Source organism: Momordica charantia, assembly GCF_013281855.1.
Source record: "Momordica charantia cultivar OHB3-1 chromosome 8 unlocalized genomic scaffold, Mcharantia_2.0 BLBB01000008.1, whole genome shotgun sequence".
NCBI classification, from domain to species: Eukaryota; Viridiplantae; Streptophyta; class Magnoliopsida; order Cucurbitales; family Cucurbitaceae; genus Momordica; species Momordica charantia.
Window position 1 is genome coordinate 13,894,069 of NW_028275166.1, and position 26,551 is coordinate 13,920,619.

General features: G+C 38.6%; 1 protein-coding gene across 1 annotated transcript; it reads left to right on the forward strand.

Annotated features, from left to right (window-relative positions):
- Positions 1 to 3,530: 3,530 nt before the first annotated feature.
- On the forward strand, positions 3,531 to 25,827 carry LOC111005108 (thyroid adenoma-associated-like protein). Its single transcript, XM_022276496.2, has 4 exons — positions 3,531 to 7,089; positions 7,360 to 7,607; positions 21,429 to 22,025; positions 23,297 to 25,827. Exons 1-4 carry the CDS (start codon positions 3,766 to 3,768, stop codon positions 25,722 to 25,724), a joined length of 6,597 nt encoding a protein of 2,198 aa, XP_022132188.1. The 5' UTR covers positions 3,531 to 3,765; the 3' UTR covers positions 25,725 to 25,827.
- The last annotated feature ends 724 nt before the right edge of the window (positions 25,828 to 26,551 follow it).

Here is a 26,551-nt window from a genome sequence, read left to right on the forward strand (position 1 = left end):
TTATAAACGATGCCACTCTATGAGGGAAGTCCATGTATTTTTTTGACAACATGGAACTTTGTTCGTGGATTCCACTGTTAAAAAAGAATTGTAAAAATAAAATTACGAAAATTTCATATATTTTAGATTTGAACTCCATGAAAATTACGGGTGAGAATAAATGAGAGATGATAGAAACAATTAAAAAAATAAATTTGGATAAAATTTTAAATTTGAATATCATTTATGATTAAAATTAACGAGATTGAAGGCACGAAACATCTTTAATTTATGGATCTTGATTATTTGCAAATATTTTAATTTGAACTTAAATTTGATCAAATTCTTTCAAATTTTTTTTATTTATTTTGTAATTTGTAAACTAAAAAAGGAAAAGCGAAATCCTAATGGAATCAAGATTCTTTTAATCTCCGCTTCGGTTGAAATCGATAATAGAATTCAAAAAATGTGGGATTCATTTTCTCTCTCTCCTCTCGCTCTCTTTTCTCAGTCTTCGTCACACTTTCTCGCTCTCTTTTCTAGCTCTCACTCCCTCTCTCTCTTCTCTCTCTCTTTCTTTTTTCTTGGTCCTTCTCTCTCTCTTTTCTCCCTTTCTCTTCTTTCCTTCAATAAACCAAATAGCCTATTTCGTTGGTCAAAGAATACCCAATTTTTTTTAATAAATTCATCTGGAAAAGAATAGTAGGGGAAAATTTATAGGGTCTTTTATTCGCTATTTTACCCTGGTTTATTAAGTCTGAGTTTGTTAAGTCTGGAGTTGTCAAGTCTGGGTTTGTTAAGTGTGTGTTTGGTTGATGCAGGAAATAGGTTTATTAACTCTGGGTTTGGTTGGGATATGAAATATGTTTATTAAGTCTGAGTTTGTTAAGTCTGTGTCTAGTTGGTGTTAAGTCTGGTTTATTAAGTATGTGTTTTGTACTGTGTTAAACTAGTTTTATTAAACTTGTATTCGGTTGATTGAATTTTAATTTTCTTTAAAAAATATATATAATTTATAAACTAATTATTTAATTAAAATAGTTTAAATTATATTTAAATTATTTTACAAAAGTCAATTTTCTTGTGAAATTAGGAAATACTATTTTAAGAATTTTTTTTTTGCAATGATTAATTTTTAAAATAAATATACAATTATTTATTAAAATACTTTTAAAGTATTTATCAAAATCTAAACAAGAGTATACAAATTCATTGACATGCATTTTACAATAAAGAAAATGTTATCAACAATTTATTTAATTTTTCACTATTTACAATCTTAAGTAAATTTGATTACTTAATTATTCTAAAAAAATTATTACTTAATTTCATCAATATTACTATTAAATTTCTTATTTTTATTTGACAATTACGTTTTATTACAAAGTGAAAACCTTTTAAATAATAATTGTTTAAAAAATATTAACATCATAAGTTAAAAAGAAGATATAAAATTAAAATAAATAATTATACAAAATTATAATGCCAAATGACTTATACATTTTCACAAAATACATAAGAATACTTACATTTTATATACCTTCTTCAAGGTACATTTCAACATACATTTTATATGGTTCACCATCAACAATGAGTGAACCAACTAGGGGTGAAAGAAACCGACCCGACCCGAAAAACCGACCCGACCCGAATCGAATCGGGTCGGTTCGGTTGAAAATAAATATGACTCGAATCGAAACCGAACCGAACCGTTCGGTTTCAACCGATATTAGGGTTTCATACCAATTATAAGCGCAGCTGCCTCCCTCCTTTCGTACCTACGGCTACGCTACGCACACCCTCTCCCCTCCTCTTCCCCTTCACGACTCAACCCAGGCGTCCCTCTCCTCTCTCTCCATGCACAACTCACCGGCGGCAACCCTCTCTACCGACGACGACACGCGGCCTTGGATCGTCCTCTGTTTTTTGTATGAAATTTTGGAGTCGGTGGAGTTCTAAAACCTGAAATTGAAAATTTTGAAGATGATGATGATTTTGAATCGATTAAATTACTTAAGCTGCTTCTTCTAATCTTTCTTCCTTCAATTTCTTGATCTTCGGATTTGATGGGGTTTTTGGGTTTCTTTTTCTTTTTGGAAGCCGATTGGTTGAAGAGGGAATCAAGGAAATTGGCTAATCGGCCGCCGGGGGAGAGCTGGCTTGTTGGCGGTGTTTTTTCTCCTTAATTGTTTCGGTGGTGGAATGATTTTTTGAAGATCTAATGTGAATTTGTAAGGGGAAAAAAGGAAGAGAATTTTGTGGAAGAGGGAGCTGAGGAAGAAGGAATTTATATATGGAAAAAAGGAGGGTTTTTTTTAATCAGTTTCGTGGGTTTTGTTTTCTCCCTCATTTGTTTTTTGTATGAAATTTTGGCAATACAGGGGGGTTTTATGGGTTTTGTTTTATTTTTTAATCAGTTTCATGGGTTTTGTTTTCTCCCTCATTTGCAACGAAGAAGAAACAAATTAAAATTATGGGTTTAGATTTAGGTTTCAGGTAAAAGAAGGAAAAAAAAACCCTAAGATCACAAGGTGAAGGGGAGAAGAAGGAAGAGATGCTGGGGAGAGAGGGAAAAAAAAGAATTCAAATCGGGTCGGGTCGGGTCGAGTTTGACCCGAAATGTTTCGGTTCGGGTCGGTTGTTCCCAAAAACCGACCTGACCCGAACCGATTACACCCCTAGAACCAACAAAGTACTGTAAATATTAGTCTTCTTATTCATCATATTTTAATAAATTATAAAAGTATTAAACTAAAATAATATATTTACAAAATTAAATTTCAAAACTTAAAAATAAGATTGTTTTTATTTGGTTATATTTTCATCTCATATCATATGAAATTCTAATAGAAATATTAAATAAATATATCACAAGATTATTCAACTTCTTCTTCGTACCAAACAAATTCTGATATTTAAATAAATAAAGATTTAATATTATCTAAAAAATTGTCAACTTACTATAAAGTTTTTACAAATGTAATAGTAATAACAAAAAGAATAAAAATGATAGAAACAAAATAAAAAACTATATAAAATGAAAAAAAAAACAGTTAGAAATAGATAGCAAGAACAAAAAATATTAGATTTTTCTTGGATCATTTGAAAAAAACCTAGATAAAAAGTATCAATACATGAATTAATTATTTATTACAGGTAATTTTACTTAAATTCATTTACATATTTATAATTACAATTATAATTAATTAATTTTTCATTTATTTAATATATTTAATTAACAAAATAAATACATTTTAGAAGATAAAATAAAGACAAAATATACCCTGTAGCAACTTGGGAAATAAAGATAAAGTACTGTAACAACTTATCGAGTAGAATAGTAATTAGTTTTGCACGAGAAGTGGAATAGTATTTACAAACTGAGTTTCTAAAACTGTGAACCCTATAATCTGAGAAGGGTGAAGTAGAGAGAGAAGGAAAGTTAAAAAAAAAAAAGATTTTGTTATATTTAAAAGAAATCTGAAAAGAGAGATGAAGGAAGAATGGGAAGAGAGAAGGAAAGAGGAGGAAAGAGAGATGAGGGAGAGAGAGATTGATGATGATTTGGAAAATAGGCTTTGAAAAGAGTTAGTCTGTCTAAAAACCCACGAACTTCTCTAGTTTTTTAATAAAAACCCGGGCAACCAAATTTTGCCAATTTCCCAAATGGCAGCCCTAATATAAGGATCTTATTCCGGCCGCCATTTCCTTCTCTCTCTCTACAACAAGAAAAAGACATAGCGGAGGGAGAGAGAAACAGGATCCCCAACTTCAACCTTCGCCTCCATGTCTGCTAAATGGCGAGCTCTGCAGCATCGCCACCGCTATACTTACAGCGCCATTGTCTTCCCTCACTCCTACGTCGACTCTCTGATTTCGTTTCAATCACATCACCAATCCTCTTCAAAGTTCTTCTCTGAATTAATTGAACTGGTGTCGCTGAACTCCGTTTACGCCCAAGTGAACCACGCCAAGAAAGTTGCTTCTGCTTTCGCCGAGTTATTGGCCAATGGGGACGAGGATTTGGTGTCCAAAGCCGAGCGGTTTTTCTTGGAGGTTCTCTTCTGTGAGAACTCCCAGCCTTTGCATCGAACCCTCGTCTCCACTTTGGCCAAAAGCCGTAGTTTTCACGATTCTTTGGGAGGGTGTTTCAGAGACCTCTGTGAGGAGCACAGTGGCCTGCAGCAAGGCCAAGGGAAGCGGTTCTGTGTGTCGAGGGTGGCTTTATCTGTAATGGGTATGCCTAAGTTGGGCTATTTGGTGGATGTTATCAGAGAATGCGCCATTTTGGTTGCTCGGGATATTGTTTTTGGCTTGGACTCTGTAGTTAAGGAAACTAATGAGTGGGCTAGGCCTTCTCCAATTGTCATGGAGCAGTGTCAAGAGGCTCTGTCTTGCTTGTATTACTTGCTTCAGCGATTTCCCTCAAAGTTCCAGGAGGACTCTAGTGTTATGGAGACGATCGTGAGTACTATTTTAAGCATTCTAAAATCCTCGGCTTTTACTCGGGATTGTTTTGTGGCTGCTGGGGTGAGTTTCTGTGCATCTCTGCAAGTATGCCTCACCTCGCAGGAACTTGGGGTGCTCATCTTTTACGGAATTTTCGAACAATCTACCCACATTTCATTTTCGAAGTTTGAGAGTGAATTTAGGAATGCTGTTTCAAAGATTCCTTATCAAGGGAATGTCTGTGCTGAAATTCAAACTTTTGCAGTGTTAAGTAGACTCTGCCTGATCAGGGGGATTCTGACAGCAATTCCAAGAGCTGTGCTCAATATACCATTTTCTATGATAGAGGGAGATTTGGATGACCATCCAGGTTGTATAAATAGTGGTAACTTTGTCAAAACGATACTGTATGATGGGATTTTGCCTGAGCTATGTACCTATTGTGAAAATCCTACAGATAGCCATTTTAACTTTCATTCATTGACCGTACTGCAGATTTGTTTGCAACAAATAAAAACCTCCTTAGTTAGTAATCTTACTATTATATCCTGTAATTATGATCCACTACCTGAGGAGATGGGAAGTCGAATACTAAGAATCATGTGGACTAACTTGGAAGATCCTTTAAGTCAAACTGTCAAACAAGTGCATCTCATTTTTGATCTCTTTTTAGAGATTCAATCCTCACTTTGCTGGTCAGAGGGTAGCGAGAAAATAAAGTCATACTTGCAAAAAATTGCTCTTGACCTTCTTCATTTGGGTTCTCGCTGTAAAGGAAGATATGTTCCTTTAGCTTCTTTGACCAAGAGGTTGGGTGCAAAGGCGTTGTTAGATATGAGTCCTTCCCTGCTGTCGGAAACTGTGCAAGCATACATTGATGACGATGTGTGCTGCGCTGCCACTTCTTTTTTGAAGTGTTTCCTTGAGAACCTGCGTGATGAGTGCTGGAGCAGTGATGGTATTGAAGGTGGCTATGCACTTTACAGAGGCCATTGCTTGCCACCCATTCTGTATGGACTTGCTTCTGGGATATCAAAGTTGCGCTCAAATTTGAACACTTATGCTCTTCCAGTATTGTTTGAAATTGACCTAGATAGTATATTCCCTATGCTTGCTTCCATCTCAGTCTGGTCTAGTTCGGGTGAGAATGGAGTTCTCTATCCTGGTATTAATCAAGGTAGTATGGAACTGAGAGTTCAACAGAAAGTTGCCATTTTTATTTCATTGCTCAAAGTATCTCGTTCGCTTGCTTTGATTGAAGGAGACATTGATTGGCTAGAGAAGCCTAGCTTAGAGCAGGAATCTGTCCATGAAATAGAATATTTTAGTTGTCACGCTCTTGTTTTTATCAAGGGAGTAAAGGTTGAAATCCTTGTTGAGTGGCTTGTGTTGGCATTGACACATGTTGACGAGTCACTTCGTGTTGATGCTGCAGAATTTCTTTTCTTAAACCCCAAAACTTCTAGTTTGCCTTCTCATTTAGAACTTACATTGTTGAAGAAAGCAATACCACTGAACATGAGGTGTAGCTCTACAGCTTTCCAGATGAAGTGGACTAGCTTGTTTAGAAAATTTTTTTCTCGGGTGCGAACGGCTTTGGAGAGACAATTCAAGCAGGGTAACTGGATACCGCTTGCTGCTTCTTGTAATAGTAAATGCTATCTGCCAAATGGAAGTGAACAAATTGAACTTGGTAGAGCGGATGATCTTTTTTATTTTATGAAGTGGTTAAGTTGCTATCTGTTTTTCTCATGCTATCCTTCTGCACCTTACAAGAGAAAAATTATGGCGATGGATTTATTTTTAGTAATGCTTAATGTTTGGTCAATTGTTCCTTCAAAAGAAAAGTCAAATGAAACTCTTCTCCATCCCTATAACGAAGGAATTACTTTACCTGATTCAGTTCTTTTGTTAGTTGGATCAATCATTGATAGTTGGGATAGACTGAGAGAAAGTTCTTTCCGTATATTGCTACACTTTCCTACTCCACTACCTGGCATTTCTAGTGAATATATGGTGAGCAAGGTAATCACATGGGCCAAAAAGTTAGTTTGCAGTTCACGTGTCAGAGAAAGTGATGCCGGAGCACTAACTTTACGGCTTTTATTCAGAAAGTATGTCTTGGATTTAGGTTGGATAGTCAGAGCTTCAGTTGATGTTGTTTGCTTAGATTCCCAGGAGAAATTACCAAAAGTGGGTGAGTGTAAATCAAACCATCCAGTGGCAGAGTATCTCAGATCATTAATTGATTGGTTGAATGTCTCTGTCACAGAGGGAGAGAGGAATCTCTCTGAGGCATGCAGGAACAGCTTTGTTCATGGTGTGTTGCTCACTTTGCGTTATACTTTTGAGGAGTTGGATTGGAATTCAGATCTTGTGCTCTCTAGTATCACGGAAATGAGAAGTCTACTGGAAAAGCTTTTGGAGCTTGTGATGCGAATAACTTCCTTGGCACTCTGGGTGGTTTCAGCAGATGCTTGGCATCTTCCTGAGGACATGGATGACATGGTTGAAGATGATGCCTTTCTGCTGGATGTTCCAGATGAGGCTGATGTGTCCACATCCTTGTCCAAGTTGGAAGACAGTAAGGACAAAACTACAGTAAGTTCAAGAACATCAGAACAGATTGTGATGGTTGGCTGTTGGCTTGCCATGAAAGAGGTATTTTACATTTTGATTGTCTCCAATTCATTCATTTGGTAGTATTTCTTTCATCTTGTGTTCCTTCTCTCTCTGTACTTCAGGGCCTAGATTTTTTGACTTATGACTATCAAGTAACAGTGTACGTAATAAATTGGATTGAAGAAATTTTAACGCCTATAGTAATCATCAATATCTACTAGGAAATTAGATTTAATCTAACCACGGTAGTTGAGACCATTTGTTCACAGTAGATGTTTCCCTTCATCTCTTTCTGCTGGACATTTTCAGGTTAGTCTTCTCTTGGGAACAATCACAAGAAAGGTGCCTTTGCCTACGGCTTCTGATTCAGTTGAATCTGATCTGAATTCTTCCATTATATTAAAGCAAGATGAAGTACTCGATTTAAGGCAACTTAAAGTGATTGGGGACCACTTTTTGGAAGTTCTTCTGAAAATGAAGCACAATGGTGCGATTGATAAGACAAGGGCTGGATTTACTGCTCTTTGCAACCGTTTACTTTGTTCAAATGACCCAAGGTATGTTTCTTATTCTGTATTTGGTTCCTTTTCCTAGAGAGGTAGGGAAAGTAAAGTCTTTTTTTAAATAACGAATCTAGGAGCATCTTCATATGTTTCATTTGTTCTTGCTGTTGCATTGACCTCCAGTTCAATCTTCCCCCTAATAATCTTTTTTAGTTGAAATGAATTTGTTGCTCATTAACAAGGAGCATGAAAATGTAATTTGATGGGAACCAGAAATTGCAATAGAAATTTATTGAAATTTGAAATAAGAAAGAAAAAGTGGAATACCCAATTCCAAAGCACTTGGAGAGGCCTGGATCTCCCAAGAAAACTGCTCTCCATATTTTGGATATCTCCCAACCAGTCACCCTCTTTTAGTCCTACTTATGACAAATATGTCCTTATAATATGGTAATGGTATCCATAATATTTCTCTATTAATATTTCTTACAGTACATCATCTAAAAGAGGAACCTAAACATCATGCTATCTCCTAACAGGTGTCCATTTTTTAGCTGATGTTATGAAACGGGGAAAACATATTCTTCAATAGAACAGACTTTGCAGAAAATATTTGATGGTGCATTTTCACATTTCATCTATTTCTAGTTTTGAAGCCACCACATACAAGAGTTGTTTTTTAGATAAGCCACATACAAGAATTGTTTATTCAACTTATTTCTCACAACAGATTTAAAGGAAATACCGAGAGAAAGACCATTTGGGTTAGTTTCTTAGTGGCTATATTGTGGAAAGTTGGTTTATGGTAGGCTCTTTGAAGGGGGAATTCTAGGCTTGTCGCATGTGATAACATAGTTAATAGGAGAACATTTGTTATTAGATGGTAAGTTTGTTAGGATCGAGTGGTTATAAATAGAGTGAGTTAGGGATTGAAATGTAAGCATATTCTGGAAATGAACTGCTAAGGATTGAGTGGTTATACAACCTTACTTGAACAAGATCGATTCTATAGGTTGTACAACTGTGTCCTTTGAGTTCTAAGGATTGAGCAGTTATAAATAGAGTGAGTTAGGGATGATTGGAATATAAGCATATTCATGGGTAAACCTCTTAACTCTATCCAAACTCCATATGAAGGGACACCATGTTTTGTTTGTAAGAGTCAAGATTCCAGGGATTGTATTTCAGCTGATAGAGCTCAACTTGTTGCCATCCTTGTAGCTTGCCACGTATTAGTGCTTGCTCTCTATCTTGGCATCTCATAAATCCTTTGTTGGGCTGGAAAGGATTTAAAGAACAAAAGGTAGTGCCAACCTTTTGGAGAACTATGAGAATCTTCTACTAGTCATCATGAGAGTTTTTCCTTTGCACCATGATAGAACTCTGCTTCTATTATTTATATATGAGAGACAGATTACAATATCAAGGGAGATTTCGAGACTCCCGTACCTCTCCTTCCTATCCTTCTATGGACTCAAGTGCAAAAAGATAATCCCCTCAAGAAGCAGAAAAGTACATATACTAACCTCAAGGAACAATCGAGAAATTCCCTCCTCTAACTAACTTTAGACCCCACTGCCACGTATAACATTTTCCTCCCTGGGCCCACAAGAGAACGGTTTCCAACTTACTCTCTCACCCTCCCCTTCCTCCTCACATATACCTTTGTGATGGGACGTCCATCATCACTATTGCATTTCAAAATCAAAAGGCAAGACATTCATTCTGACCTGTGGGTAATAGGGCTTTTTGTCCTTTGCTGTTCGCGTAGTAACTTGTTGGTTAGGTTGGCAGTATTTATGATTTCACCACCTTTTATCTATATAACCATGTCTTTATAAGTAGGCTTATAAGGGTGGGGAGACTTCTTTTCAGTGGAGACATCCATGTTATAAAACAAGATGAGATCAATGAAAGAGCTCCAGCCTTTCCTTTGTTCACCTACAGGGACGAGAATCCGGTTCTTGTCCCAATTTGAGTCTAGTTTACTAGTTGAGTAGGGTACCCATGTTTTTTGTTTTTATTTTCTATCCAGAGAACCTGAACGTTGATCTTTCTTTCCTTGAAACATTTTGTCGTTGGGCAGTGTGTCAAGGAGAGTTTTAAAGCTGTCGATGATCCATCTTAGGGTGCCCCGATGGAAAGCTATGAAGAAGGCCTTGTCCTTTGTTGACTCTATTATGCGAATCCAGCATCCCCTTGTATTTTCATATACTTCAACTTTGAAAGACTTCCTTTCTGTTGTCGCCGAGCATATATTTGTGCACTTTTCCATGGCTTATTAAAAACTAAGGATAGAGACACCAGAGAGACATACACGAGAAAAGAGAGAAGAAATAAATTCTCAAATTGATTGATCAAAAATGAGGAATAGAGGCACTATTTATAGGTTACAAGAGGAAACAAAATCTAGGAATAATCTCCTAACTTCCCTAACAAAAAAGGAGATTTATTTGCTAAATTTAAACACAAAATCTAAACAACTTTAAAACAACTTCTAACTAAGTCCACATAATCTTAACTTCTAACTAATTCAACACTCCCCCTCAAGCTGGACTATACAGATTGAACAGTTTCAGCTTGATCAACAACCTTTCAAATACGGGTCTCAAGAGTCCTTTTGTTAGGATATCTGCAACTTGATCTGATGATGGAACATACATCAGATTTATAATTTTCTCTTCAATCTTCTCCTTGATAAAATGCCTGTCAACCTCAACATGTTTAGTACGATCATGATGCACTGGATTGTGTGCAATAGCAATTGCAGCCTTGTTGTCACAATAGACTTCCATTGAACTATCAAACCTGATCTTGAGTTCTTGGAGGAGGAGTTTCAGCCACATTATCTCACAAATACCATGAGATAATGCCCTGAATTCAGCCTCAGGACTACTTCTTGCAACAACTGATTGTTTCTTACTCCTCCATGTAACAAGATTACCCCATACGAAGGTACAATATCCTGTCGTAGATCTCCTATCTTGAATAGAACCTGCCTAATCAGCATCTGTAGACACCTTAATCTTTCTGTCATCATCCTTTCCGAAAAATAATCCAAGCCCTGGAGTTCCTTTAAGATATCTAAGAATATGATACACGGCTTCCATGTGTTCTTCAGTAGGAGCATGCATGTATTGACTTACAACACTCACTGCAAATGCAATATCCGGCCTAGTGTGGGATAAATAGATTAATCTTCCAACAAGACGCTGATATCTCCCTTTATCAACGAGTACCCCATCTAGGCTCTCTCCCAACTTATGATTGAGACTTATTGGAGTATCAAATGGTTTACATCCAAGCATTCCGATTTCCTTCAAGAGGTCTAGTACATATTTTATTTGACACACAGATATACCAGTTCTGCTCCTAGCAACTTCCATCCCTAGAAAATACCGAAGTGTTCCCAGGTCATTTATTTCGAACTCCTTTCCAAGTGCCTGTTTTAGTCTCTCTATTTCTTCATGATGGTCACCTGTGACAATAATATCATCGACATAAACAATGAGGATGATGATCTTACCTTGAGAGTGCCTATAGAACATTGTATGGTCAGTTTGAGCTTGGGTATATCCTTGTTTACAAACAGCCTTTGAAAATCGCCCGAACCATGCACGTGGGGATTGTTTTAAACCATAGGGAGATTTCTTCAGCTTACACACCTTTCCATCATACTTATCAATGTCAAATCCAGGAGGAAGGTCCATGTACACCTTTTCTTCCAAATCTCCATTGAAGAATGCATTCTTGACATCCAGTTGTTGGAGTTTCCAATCCAGATTTGCAGCAAGAGACAAGAGGACACGGATTGTGTTTAATTTTGCAACGGGTGCAAATGTCTCCTGATAGTCTACCCCAAAAGTCTGAGAGTATCCTTTGGCCACCAATCTTGCTTTATACCTTTCAATGGACCCATCAGCCTTATATTTGACAGTAAAGATCCATCGGCATCCTACCGTTGGTTTATCTTGAGGACGATCAACTACTGTCCACGTATCATTAAGCTTCAAAGCCTTCATTTCATCATCTACCGCATTTTTCCACTGTGGATTGCTCATAGCCTCTTGAATGGATTTTGGTACCTCATTGGCTTCCAGATTGAGAGCCAAGGTCTGAACTGCTGAAGATAAATGACTATAACCAATACATCGAGCAATTGGATGTTGAGTACACGATCTCACACCCTTCCTAAGTGCAATAGGAAGATCAAGATCATTAGTATTGTCTTGAGGCACAAGGGTAGATTGTTCAGTACCTAAGGACGAGATGGATTCATGACTTTGCTGTTGAGCCTGTGGTTGCTCCACTCCTCTTTGAACCGTTTGTCGCCGAGAATAAACAAGAGTCTCAGGTTGCTTGTCACTTCGATTTGGGTTGACTTGATCATCTTCATTATTACAGGAAATAATAGGAACTGACTCTTCTATCTGAGTAATTGGGACGATCGGGATAGGTATTTTTGGCTGAGGTGACTCGGTATTTAGACCATCAATCTCAGGTATTTTTGACTGAGGGGATTCAATTCTGGTATTTAGATCGTCAATCTCCCAAAAATTTCCATCAAGACTACTTGTAATAGGCTCAGTCTCCCCCTGAGGGGAATTTAGGGAGAAAAAAGATTGAGACTCAAAAAATGTGACATCCATGGTAGTGTAAAATTTATTGGTGAATGGACAATAGCATTTATAGCCTTTTTGAGTAGGAGAGTAACCAAGGAAGACACACTTTCTGGCTTTTGGCTCCAATTTGTGACGTTCATGAACATGAGTGAATGCAGTACATCCAAATATTTTGAGGGGATTTGTGAGGACAGATCGGATTTGCGGATAGATAGTGAGTAAGATTTCTAGTGAAGTGTTAAATTTCAGAACACGAGAGGGCATCCGATTAATGAGATAACAAGTAGTAAGGACAGCATCACCCCAAAAACAGTTAGGAACAGAATTGGTGAACATGAGAGCACGAGCAGTTTCTAAAAGATGCCTATTTTTCCTTTCAGCTATACCATTTTGTTGGGGGGTAATGTCACAGGAACTTTGGTGAATGATTCCATTTTGAGACAGGAAAGTTCCCAATATTTGATTGAAATATTCTGTCCCCTTATCTGTGCGAAGAATTTTGATTCTCGTATTAAATTGATTATGAATGAGAGAATGAAACTGTTGAAAGATTGATGCAGTTTCTGATTTTTCTTTAAGTAAATAGACCCAACAAACCCTAGTGTGGTCATCAGTGAAGGTAAGGAACCAACGTTTACCGGACATAGTTTTGATGTGAGACGGCCCCCATAAATCACTATGAATCATTGTGAATGGACTGGATGGTATATACTCAACATAAGGATAAGATGTACGAGAGTGTTTTGCAAGTTGACACACTTCGCAAGTAAAAAGGTCATCTTTATGAAAAAGTGAAGGGTACAAATGTTTAAGATACTGAAAACTCGGGTGCCCTAAACGGCGATGTAAAAGTAGAATTTGTTGTTCCCTAGAATTCGACTCACTACCAACCTGGAGAACTTGTTTATTTCTTAGACTTGGTCCTCTGAAGTAGTAGAGCCCTTCAGAGCCATCAGCATTGCCAATCGTCGTTCCCGTTATCAAGTCCTGAAACAAACACTTAGAGTCAGTGAACAGGGCTTGACACTTTAAATCATGAGTCAACTTCTGAACAGAAATTAGATTGCAACATAATTTAGGCACATGGAGCACTGAGTGCAATGTAATGTTTGGGCTAAGAATAACAGAACCAAAACCCTTAATAATGGCCGATGACCCATCTGCAAGCTTGACATGTGTCTGAATCGGGTTGGGTGAGTACATGATAAACATATCATGAAAAGCGGTCATATGATCAGTTGCACCCGAATCTAAGATCCACTGATCGGAATGCTGCTGACTTGTTAAAACTGCACTAAAAATACCTCGTTGTGCCACAAAACTTGACGAAGGAGTAGACTCAACCGGCGGTGTTAAGAGGCAATAGAGCTGTTCAAGTTGTGCCTTCGAAAATGGAGGGAGAGAGATGACCAATTCTTGGGAGTTTGACACACTAGGGCCCACTTGATAGCCAGAGGAGCTGGCTCGAGAAGATGGAGTATTTGTAGGTGGAGGTGGCCGATAATCCCCTGATAAATTCTTCCGTTGAGGATGACCATTGAGTTCCCAACACCGATCTTTTGTATGGTTTGTGCGCTTACAATGATCACACCATAGGTTGTTCCGACGAGTAGATCGGGATGAAGGTGGTGGTGGACCTCGTGCCACCAGAGCTGATGATTCCAGTGAGAGGGACAGAGGTTTTGTGTGTGTATCACCCATCATCACACGTTTACGGCTTGACTCCCAGCGAACTTTTGCGAAGATTTCGTCAATGGCTGGGATTGGCTTTGTGGCAAGTAAGCGGCCACGCACATCATCTAATTCTGGACGAAGATCTGCAAGAAAATCATAAATTCGTTCCTTCTCGACGTGTTGGCGGAAGCGTTCAGCATCCTTCGAGTTCTCCCATTCGAGATTGAGACATAAATCAAGTTCAGCCCACAACTTACGTAATGAGCTGTAGTATTGGGTGACATCGGATTCACCTTGTCGTAAGGAACGTGCCTTATTGCGTAATTCAAACAATTGAGCCGAGTTATCAAAATCAGAAAAAGCCATAGTGAGCGCATTCCAAAGATCCTTTGCTGTTGAGTAGAAGATGAAGGATTCTTTAATGTCCTCCTCCATAGAGTTAATGAGCCATGCCATGACCATTGAGTTTTGTGCATCCCACACGGAAAAAGAAGGGTCAGCTTTATCTGGTTCTTGCTATCGTGCCATTGATGTACCCGAGTCGACTGCGGCCACGAATAACTAGGAGGGCCGATCGAGACCATTGCAGAAAATTTTTTCTGTTGAGTTTTGGAGAGGTAATTTGGAGCGAAGTGTTTTCAGAGATAGAGATGTGAGGTGTCGTGGATGTGCTTTTAGGGAGAGAAATTGAGGTCGTATTCGATCCGTCGGAACTCTCATCCTTGCGCACATCAGTCATCATGGCTGTTTTAACCATTTTGGTGTCAATCTAAACCTAGCTTTGATACCATAAAAATAAGGATAGAGACACCAGAGAGACATACACGAGAAAAGAGAGAAGAAATAAATTCTCAAATTGATTGATCAAAGATGAGGAATAGAGGCACTATTTATAGGTTACAAGAGGAAACAAAATCTAGGAATAACCTCCTAACTTCCCTAACAAAAAAGGAGATTTATTTGCTAAATTTAAACACAAAATCTAAACAACTTTAAAACAACTTCTAACTGAGTCCACATAATCTTAACTTCTAACTAATTCAACACTTATTAATGTCAAGGTTGAGAGGCTAGAGGAGAGGGTGGTCTTGGTTGGGTTAACAGGGGAGGTGTTGGCTGGAGAGGCTGGAGATGGGATGAGCAGAGGGAGAGGAGAGGGGGAGAGAAGAGATGGCTCAAATTCTGTTTCTTTTAGAAAATATATAAACTCTGTCATTATGTTAGCATCCATGTCACATAAGCTAAAAATTAATGATTCATTATCCATCTACTAACCCAACCAATGATAGAGATCAACCTCGAGATATTCTTAAGTATATTTAACATATAATCAAGTTTAGGATACTTGCATTTGCTTGTTTTGAATCGTAGACTATTCAATTCTATATGCCATTATAAACAAAGTCAACTATTCTCTCTTGCTTCCTCTCTCGTTTCCCTCCCTCTAAACTGTTAAAATTGAGGCTAAATGATACAGTTTAGGAGTTGAAGCATGGAAAATAACTAATCTTCCATTAGTTTTGTATTTTGTTCCTGGGTTTTGAGTTCAAATTGGAGGAGGAGAAGATATTTGTTGTGGTGTCAACCATGCCCCCTCATCTCTCCCACCTGCGACCTCCCACCAACCCAAACACCCACCCCTTTCCGGCGATCCACCATGCCTAACCTGAAGCTCCCCCATGGCCACCTTCCCACCATCTCGTCCTGTCACCATTGAGCGAAAGCGTTTTGCTTTAGCCATAGACCATAGATACCGTGGTAGCAGAGTAAGGATATCGGAAACCACAAAGGACCGAGCTTTCTTTATTTCACTACACTGGTCATCTCTTGAATGGCTGAAGAATGTTTTCTCCACCCTCCTCACTGCTCCATTAAACCAAAAGTTTTTCAAGGAAACACGCATCGATGACCAAACCATTTGGGTAGAGAAGACATTCAATAGAAAGGGTACTATAGCTGAGATAGCCAAACTGGACAACAACGGAGGTTTAAACAAACTCTTTATCCCTATTGGAGATGAGAGAAAAGGTTGGAAGATTTTCTATAACCTCCTAAATGGTTCAACAGTTCAAAAACAACCCCTGACTCCTCACATTAAACCCCGAACCAACCCCTTTGACCCACCACCACCCACTACTTTTAATCAGCCTCCTACCTACCGTGATGTCCTAAACAAGGGCAAACAGCCAATTGTCGATTTAACACCACACCCACAGCCTAAAAGGACACAAAATACGCCTACATGCGACTATGCGGAACCTGACCTTCAGCTGGAATCATCCATTATTGTCATGAGGAGGCATTTACATGATGATTGGTTCAAAATTACAAGAGCCCTAAGAGAACACATCAGTTTTTACTGTACCCTTAATCCTTTTACAGCAGATAAAGCTCTACTTCGATGTGAGGGTAGAGAACAGAGCCACGGCTTCAAAGACTAGTATAAGGTCGGCAGCTTCCACCTGAAATTTTTTGATATCAGCCAACTTGACCCAAATCTTTCTCCTAAAGTTCCATCTCATGGAGGTTGGATAAAAATCCGGAATCTTCCTCTGGATAAATGGGACAAAGGTACCTTGAAGCACATCAGAGATGCTTGCGGTGGTTTCATCGAAATAGCTAAGAAAACCCTATCGAGACTTGACCTGATGGAAGCAACCATTAAAATCAAGGAAAATCCATTTGGATTCATCCCTGCAGACGTATGTTTCATTCATCTCCCACAAACCTTACCAAGGTTCAGATTGACCCTTTCTTCCATTCAGAAAATTTTATAGGCTAGGCCGCCGGAATCCATGGAGTCATACCCACCGGAAAACGCACTGTTCCGGCCCCTTCTTGCCTCTCCGACGGACTGTTGGGAACAGCACCAGCTGTTACACAAAAAAGGAACTTCTCAAACCTTGAGACAGAAAGTTCTCTGCAGATTGACCACCCACGTACCTGTACTGACACCGATGGGCCCCACCCCCTGCTTCTCTCAGCTGCACCAAATGACCCATCAACATCAAAGACTAAACCAAGCCTCTTGAGACCCGTGCCACCCTACCCACCCTCTGATCATTCACCAATCTGTCCATCCATTAATACGACAGGGCTACCAAACCAAAAAACCTTCCCCTCCCAAGCAAAGTCTCTGTCACACGACCTACCCCCGCCAGCCCCCCAATACCCATTAGAATTGATTATTGACCACTTTAAAGATCTTATACCTATATCACCTCCTCCAATACAGACATCTCCTCTCCCCAACCCAACTCTACTACTTGAAGGGCCGAAACTAGCTGTTAACATTGAGGAAAAGCAAACCTTCCTTATTCCAGGTACAAAACAATCAACAAACTCCCCTGTTCTTCTCTCTGAATCTGAACAAGGTTTATCTAGTCCCTATCCCCTTACCTCTGAACCACCCTCCCCAATCTCCCATGCACATACAACAGATAATGTGGCCCATGCTTCCATGGAGAGGACTGACCAACAACCTTCCCCTTGTTTGTTCGACCCCAACATCCACCCTTCAGAGTATCTCCAAGTAGTAGCACCTTGGCTCTATACTATGGGAATGGGCATTTGCCCAATCCCTACCAAAGTCACAAAGAAGATGCTTACAAACAGAAAAGAGAATCGAGGCAAGAGGGAACTAGCTGGACTTTCATCTTCCATAAACTATGATAAACCCTTCCCTTCTCTCACTGCTGGTGGGTGTACATCTACTAAATGATCATTCTCTCTTGGAATGTCAGAGGTCTTGGGTCATGGGACAAAAGAGCTATGATCAAAAGCCTCATTACTAACCAAAATCCTACCATTGTCATCCTCCAAGAAACGAAATTAGAAAAGATTGACCGTCTCACCATTAAATCGCTATGGAGCTCCCGGGATATTGGGTGGACAGCGTTGGATGCATCACGCTCATCAGGGGGTATTCTTATTATGTGGAACGACCCATCTTTCCATGTTTCTAACATCACTGCGGGACTCTACACTTTAACCATCCTTATCACCTTTACTGATGGTTTTAATTTCTGGCTTACAGGGGTCTATGGACCATCTAGAGATTCTGAAAAGCCTCTTTTTTGGCAGGACTTAACCGATCTCTCTTGTCTATGCACCGTCTTCTGGCTTCTTGGAGGGGATTTTAACTCCATTAGATGGTCACAAGAGAAATCAAACTACCGCCGATCGAATAGAAATATGAGCTGCTTTAACTCATTCATTGAGAACGCAGAGCTATAGGACATCCCCTTGACAAATGGTCTCTACACATGGTCGGATTATCGAGACAGCCCCACCCTTACCTTGATTGACAGATTCCTTGCTTCCATGGATTTCCTCTCAAAATTCCAAGAGATTAAGCTGCCCAACCTCAGATCACTACCCCATCCTGCTCTCTTTTGGCATGGCAAAATGGGGCCCATCTTCCCTTCAGGTTTGAAAATGCTTGATTACAACATCGATCCCTTAAACCTTTGATTGAATATTGGTGGATTAATACCCCTCTCAGAGGATGGCCGGGTCACAGTTTTATACAAAAGCTAAAGGGGTTAAAATCAGTTTTAAAGTTATGAAACAAAACCACTTTTGGAAGCATCACACAACAAAAGAATATTCTTCTTTCTGAACTTTCAATCCTGGATAGTATAGAAGAAGAAATGGGTTTCTTGCAACCTGTACAATCCACACAAAGGAGATCCATCAAGGCTCAACTTCTTTCCACAGTGGCAAAAGAAGAATCCCTTTGGAGACAGAGATGCAAAAACAGATGGCTACAGGAGGGTGATCAAAACACTTCTTTTTTCCATAGAATTGTGGCGGCTAAAAGGAGGAAAAACACGATTTCTGAAATCCTTTCTTCCGTAGGCACTAGCCTTTTTGAAGAAAATGAAATTGAACAAGAATTCCTTTCTTTCTTTGACAGGTTATACACCAAGAAGGAAGGCACAAGGTTTCTTCCAACCCCTCTAGAATGGAACCCAATCTCTGCACAACAAAGTGCCTTTATCGAACAGCCTTTCACTGAGGAAGAAATATGGAGAGCTGTAAAAGATTTGGGATTGGTCCTGACGGTTACACGGTCGAATTCTTTAAACAATTTTGGAACATTCTCAAGCCAGACATTATGAGAGTGTTCCAAGATTTTTTTAAGAACGACATCATTAATGCTAGTCTCAATGAAACCTATATTTGTCTCATCCCAAAGAAAGTGGATGCTCGGAAGGTAGGAGATTATTGGCCCATTAGCTTCATTTCTTGCCTCTACGAGATTATAGCTAGAGTTCTCTCGGAAAGGATGAAGAGTTTACTGCCACATACTATTACTAAGGAGCAATCTGCATTTGTGGCCGGAAGACAAATCCTAGACGCCTCCCTAATTGCTAACGAAATTATTGAGGATTGGGATAGAAAAAAGAGAAAAGGAGTGGTTATCAAACTTGATATTGAGAAGGCTTTTGACAAAGTGGATTGGGACTTCCTTGATGAAGTTCTTGCAGCCAAGGGTTTCAGACACACATGGAGAAAATGGATTTGGGGGTGTATCTCAACAACAAATTTCTCAATCATTATAAATGGTCGTCCTCGGGGTAAACGTACTGCTTCTAGGGGCCTCCGTCAAGGTGACCCCCTCTCCCCCTTTTTATTTATTATGATTGTTGATGCCTATAGTAGACTTATGACACATGCAGCAAACATCAAATTTATTAAAGGTTTTGATGTGGGAAACAACTCTTTGGCCATTCATCATCTACAATTTGCGGATGACACCATCCTTTTATCCCCATATGATAATCTCTCCCTCACAAACATGTTCAACATCATTAGGCTTTTTGAGGAGGCAACGGGATTAAACATAAATCACTAAAAGTCAGAAATTTTGGGGATAAATCTTGGAGAGGATGAACTGACAGCTCTTCAATCCAAATTTGCTTGTAAATTGGGGACTTGGCCGACCACATACCTTGGACTACCCCTTCATGGTAGGCACCAATCTCTCTCTTTTTGGGACCCAATGATTGAGAAAATTCAGAAACGTCTCCTATCATGGAAATCCTCCTATCTCTCCAAAGGCGGTAGACATACTCTCATCCAAGACACTTTATCGAACCTTCCTACTTACTATCTTTCCCTCTTCCCTTTGCCATCAAAAGTAGCACATACTTTGGACAGCATCTACACAAATTTTTTATGGAAGGGTAACAAAGACAATAGTGGACTACATCTCATCAAAAGAGACACTATATAGCATCAAATCCATATGGGGGGCGTAGGGATTGCTAATATGAAGCTGAAAAACAGAACCCTCCTTGCAAAATGGATATGGAGATTAACTACAGAGGAAACATCTCTTTGGAGAAAAGTGATCGAGGCAAAATTTGGTAAAGCATCATGGAATCTCAAACCTAACTCTACATCACAACCTTCTGCTAAAAGCCCATGGGCTGCCATTAGAAAAATGCAAAATTTGATTTTTGACCGATTGGCCTTTAAAACCGGAAATGGAATGAATATTTCCTTTTGGGATCACCCTTGGCTGAATAGTTTGCCTCTTAAACAATCATTTCCCCTCCTTTTCGCTTTGTCGACAAGAAAGGACGCCCCAATCTCTGATATATGGGACGAATCTACAGGTTGCTGGAATTTGGGATTAAGGCGGAACCTTAAAGATCATGAGATAATTGAATGGGCTGATCTTAACCTTAGGCTATCAGAGATTCATTTAACAACAGATAGAGATGATGTTTACTGGAAACTAGAAACAAATGGTTCTTTTTCCACCAGCTCCCTCACAAAGGACCTCACACATAGCAACCAAGCTCCACAAACTAGCCTATACAACATTATTTGGAAAGGAAATTGCCCTAAAAAAGTGAATTTCTTCCTATGGTAACTTAGTCACCGAGCCATCAGTACCAACGATAAGCTACAAAGAAGACTCCCTTTTATGGCTATTTCTCCACAATAGCCACAATGGTGTATCATTTGCAAGAACAGCATGGAATCTCAACAACATCTCTTCACTTCCTGTACTTTTGCTTCTGATTTTTGGAATGTCATCCTCTTGGCTTTTGGTTGGTCCACAGCATTACCAAATGACCCTAAACTTCTCCTTGAGGCCACCTTAATGGGACACCCCTTCAAAAACATAAAGGAACAGCTATGGACAAACTTCATCCGAGCCTTTCTGTGGACTACTTGGGGTGAAAGAAATCAAAGGATCTTCATTGACAAGTCACAATCTTTTGAGCGTTTTTTTTTATGCTATAGTGTTTAAAGCTATATCATGGTGTAAAACTTCTCCTACTTTTCTTTACTATAGCTACACTTCCCTCTTGTCCAATTGGAAGTGCCTTTTGTAACCCATCTATGGGCTTTTGTACTCCCTTATATGGGCTCCTTGTAATTTCATATATCAATGAAATTGTTTCTTTCACAAAAAAAAAATTCTATATGCCGTTATGAATATCAACAAATTCTATAAAATGATCATTGGAATTCTTGCTAAGAGGACAGTAAATTTTTGTCATATCTGAATCGTGAATCCTCTCATAACATAAAATTTCTGACTTATCTCTCTTTATAGACTTTGTAAGTTGACAGAATCTTGGATGGATCAGCTAATGGAAAGAATGACGGCAAATGGTCAGACAGTTGATGATTTATTGAGGAGAAGTGCTGGAATTCCGGCTGCCTTCGTCGCTTTATTTCTAGCAGAGCCGGAAGGTTCACCGAAGAATCTTCTACCAAGAGCCCTAAAGTGGCTCATAGATGTAGCTGAGAGGTTGTTGCAGAATCCAGTTGAGATAGACTGTGAAAATGGCAACTTCTCCAAGTTACCATCCACAGAGTTAGGCCAAGACACTGAGTCTGTACTACCCCATGAGACTTATGCAAGTGACAAAGCCTCTAAAATTCGCGATGAAGGCGTCATTCCAACAGTTCATGCATTCAATGTCCTTAGAGCTGCTTTCAATGATACCAACCTGGCGACGGATACATCTGGTTTCTCCGCTCAAGCTATAATTGTTTCTATTCGCTCTTTCTCTTCTCCTTACTGGGAGGTGCGTAACAGTGCTTGCTTGGCATACACTGCTTTAGTTCGTCGGATGATAGGGTTTCTCAATGTTCACAAACGAGAATCAGCTCGTCGAGCTTTGACTGGGCTTGAATTTTTTCACAGGTATGATCTCTTTGATTTTAGATTTGAACTGCAAAATTTCATTGTGAAACATTGCCCATTCTATACATTGTTAGATTTGCATGAATTTTGGAAATCCACAACACAATCTGTTTTAATAATTAAATTTGGTCGAAAGATAATATAACATTGTTCTCGTTATCTTGAATGAAGTTTAACATTGAGCCAGTCTGGCCTATGCTTGTGGATTGGCCTATGCTTGTGTTGGAGTATTTTTAGTAAATTGTGAAATGAATCCATGAGCATTGAAATAATAATTCTACCAAGAGCGTTAATATAGTATATATATCTTTTGGGCTTAAAGGAAGTATATGAGTAAGTCAGTCTGATCTTAGCTTGTTGGAGTTAAATAAATTGTGAAATTTAGGGCGAGGGGGAGTTACAATTCTGTTGTTTGTTCTGAAATGCATTAAGTGTGGCAAGAGTATTTCTTCAGGAGAAAGTATTGTTGGTTGAGATGCCTTTGTAGTTATTTCTGTGAATCATATTATCAACTCTTGCATTTATTGATCTGTCTTAGTTGTCATTACCTTCAATCATATTATATATTTTTTGTCTTCGGCTGAATTTTCTTCACAAGAATTGTCAAGTGCGAACCATAATTTTTCCCGAGGATATAAGACTTTCTGTTAAGAGTATGAAACTAGCAGACAGATTGCTAGAAAGTAATTAAGAATAAAAATAGTGTGTTCAGAGTCCCCAGTGGAAAAGAAGGCATTTCTTTTATTAGGGTTGACATTTTTAGGCAGCTCTGTCCTAAAAAATTCTGCTATTTTTCTTAAACAAAATGCCCAAAATAGTATTCAAAATCCCATGAAGCCATAGTTGATGTCTGGTTCAATTACAAAGTTTAGAAAGTTTCAAAATCTCATTGGACTAACGAAATGATTTCACATGATATGGCAAGGCAACGAGTAGCACAAGAGAGTGGATCAGATGGATAAAATAAGGTCGTGTGGGCCAAAATATTCAATCTTAAAAAGTATTTTGTCTGCCCACCCATTGAACTTTTTTGTCCTGCTTTAAAATGTGTGTTTCTGTAGCTGCCCTGTATTATACAAGGAACCTTGCAAGGTGCCTTACCTAGAGAGTTTCTGCAGAATCTTACCGAGTATTTACATGGAAGTTTGCTGGCACAGATGGTTTTTATTTGGGCGAATTTAAATTTGACTTCTTTTGTTTAATTCCGTGAGGATATTATTTCTATTCACAAGTTACGTGACAGGAATCTAATCATGTTTTACTGCCAATAGGTATCCAGCATTGCATCGATTTCTGTTGGATGAACTGAAAGTGGCTACCGAGTATCTTGATGATGGCTGTTCTGGAAACTCAGAATCCAGTTTAGCAAAAGTTGTGCACCCAAGCTTGTGTCCTATGTTAATTCTTCTATCTCGGCTTAAACCTTTTACAATCGCAAGTGAAACCGGAGACGACCTGGATCCCTTTCTCTTCATGCCATTCCTCAGGAGGTGCTCTTCTCAAAGCAATCTAAGAATTCGCATTCTTGCATCTAGAGCGTTAACTGGTCTGGTGTCCAATGAGAAATTACCATCAGTCATCCTCAATATAGCATCCGAGTTGCCAGTCGATGACAACACAATGCTGGCTTCTGAATCAATCTCATTAGAGGCTACTAAAACCACTCAACACACTTCATATAATAGGATCCATGGAATCTTGTTGCAGTTGATTTCTCTTCTGGATACAAATTGTAGAAATCTGGCAGATATTTTGAAGAAAAGCCAGCTTCTTAATGACTTGGTAGACGTGATTGCATGTTGCTCGTGGATTGCAAGGCAAAGACGTAGTTCTTGCCCAATCCTTAGTACCTCTTTCTTACGAGTCCTGGGTCATATGCTTGGCATTTCTATAACGTGCCCAAGAAGCAAAAGTTTCTATATCATTCGCAACTTGCTTCTGGATCTATCTACTGAGTGCTTAGATGTGGAGACCTCCTATGAACTGTCATATTATGATCCGACATTAGTGGAGCTTCGGCAACAAGCAGCTATTTGTTATTTCAATTGTGTGCTTCAGCCATTTGATGAAGAAGATGATGCGGTTCTTCAGACGTCACAAAGATCTCAGTCTGATGCAGACGTGCCAGCTGCTCTAATAGATTATCCATTTCCACAACTTCAAGAAAGGCTAATCCGCTCGTTACAAGACCCATGCTACGAAGTTCGGCTCTCGACATTGAAATGGATGTTTAAATTTCTGAAATCTACAGAATACTCTGCCGGGTTCTATGACTTGAGTAGTTACGAGATTAGGACCATCGATTACTGGATTAAAACTAACCTCCAAACCTTATTGACAGAGCTCTTGTCATTTGAGAAGAATCATAGATGTCTATATTATATTTTAAAGAATCTTTTCAATTGGAACATGTCTCAGTTTCAGAAGCTTGGCAAAGGTAAGAAGTGCGCTGAAGAGGTAGTTTATATTGGTGAGATGGACTGCGGATCTGTGTTGCAGTTTTGGGATAAGTTGATTTCCTTGTATAAGCTCACAAGACATGCAAAAACTCGGGAAATTGTTGTTCGCTGCATGGGAACGTGCATAAAGCGCTTTTCTGTTATATATTCAATCTCCATTGTTTCCGATGCCACAAAAACAGAGTCTCCAAACTATGGAATGTTAAATAACTTGGAGGAGTTTCGTGACTGTCTTGCCCTTTTCACCGACCTCATTAGGCAACACAGCGCTGCATCGGAGCCAGCAAACATGCGCCTGGCCGCTGCAGATTCTATTATAGCATCTGGTTTGCTTGAACAAGCTGAAATTTTTGTCAATTTCGTGTTTGATAACCGAATCCCTGACGGAACTTCCCATTCCGAACAGAGGGAGTATGTGAATAGGTATGCTCATCAAATACTTAATACATGGTTTACCTGTATCATGCTCTTGGAGGATGAAGATGATGAGATTAGGAGAAGGCTTGCGGTTGATGTTCAGAAGTGTTTTAGCTCAGAAAGAATTACGACGAGCTCAGATGTTCCAAACCAAGTAGAGCAAGTTATAGGATCAAGTTTCGATTATCTTTCATCTATATTCGGCCACTGGGTTATGTACTTTGATTACCTCTCGCAGTGGGTGTTGAACACAGCGAATCACGCCGTGTCTCAAGCAGACCCGGTTAGAAGAGTGTTCGACAAGGAAATCGACAACCATCATGAAGAAAAGCTGTTGATTAGTCAGACTTGTTGTTTACACATGGAGAAGCTTTCAAAATCTAAACTAGTTGCTCTATGGGACACCCAATGGTTCGTAAACTATCTGGTTGGCTTGAGAAAGAGATTTCTCCATCAGTTCATTCAATTTTCAGATGAGCATATGGGCAAAGATGGAGGATTTAACTGGATAGGTGGTGCAGGCAACCACAAAGATGCATTTCTTCCAGTTTATGCAAATTTGCTTGGCTTCTATGCCCTCTCAAACTGTATCATAAACGGCAAATCCCAGGTTAGTACACAACCTCTCATCGCCGAGGTCATTGAAATCGGTAAGATCATTAGTCCTTTTCTTAGAAACCCTCTGATATCTAATCTGTACTTGTTAGTAATTAAAATACACAAAGAAGTCATAGATGTTAATATAGATCACAAGATCCCAGAACTTGAACATGATGATGAGGCAATCTGGGAAAGTTTTGATGCATATTTTCTTCTTAGATAAGTTTCATGTAGCATGCCATTTTGATTTTTGTTTGAGTTAGAGAATTTTGATGGAAAATAACAAGAGCCATATATCATATATAACTAAGCCATTGTTGTCTACTGATTTTTTTTCCTTCTTCTTTCCGTCCTTTGTTACCGTCTGTTTTCTCTGTATATTTATTTATTTTTTTTGTTCTCACCGCTGACCTATTGTTTTTGTTTATTTTTTATTTTAGGTTTAAATACTATTTTTGTCTTGTATTTTTTACTTGAGTTCATTTGAGTGTCTATACTTTCCATTTTTGTTTCAATCACAATTTTAACCTAATACTCTACCCATTAAATTTATTAAAATTAAAATGTAGCAACAAATTTGTATTAAATGTAGCAACTAAAGTTGTATTTAAACCATTATTTTATATGATAATTTATTATTTTATATGATAATTAAAAATTATTGGGACTAATTTATGTTTTGAATATAGCGATTTAAAATGTAGTGAAAAAAACGTTTCAAAGCAAACTACATTCTTTTTTCTTTTTTTTTTTTTTAATAAGTAGGGCTTTAAATAGTCGTTTATACTCATAATATTTAAAGTTTCTAGGATATTAGTTTTTTAAGTTGGTGATAGAATCCAAGACAACGTTGATATTAAAAAATAAACTTACTTCACTATTCTTGTGATATAATATGTGGGAGAAAGGAGGGCGGCTATTTATGATTCAATTTGCATTTGAATATGTTATTCTATTTTTCATGATGTTTTAACTATTTCATTCATATATAGTTAAACTAATTAAGGATAGTGAATTATTTATATGTATATGTATTGCCAAACATGAGCT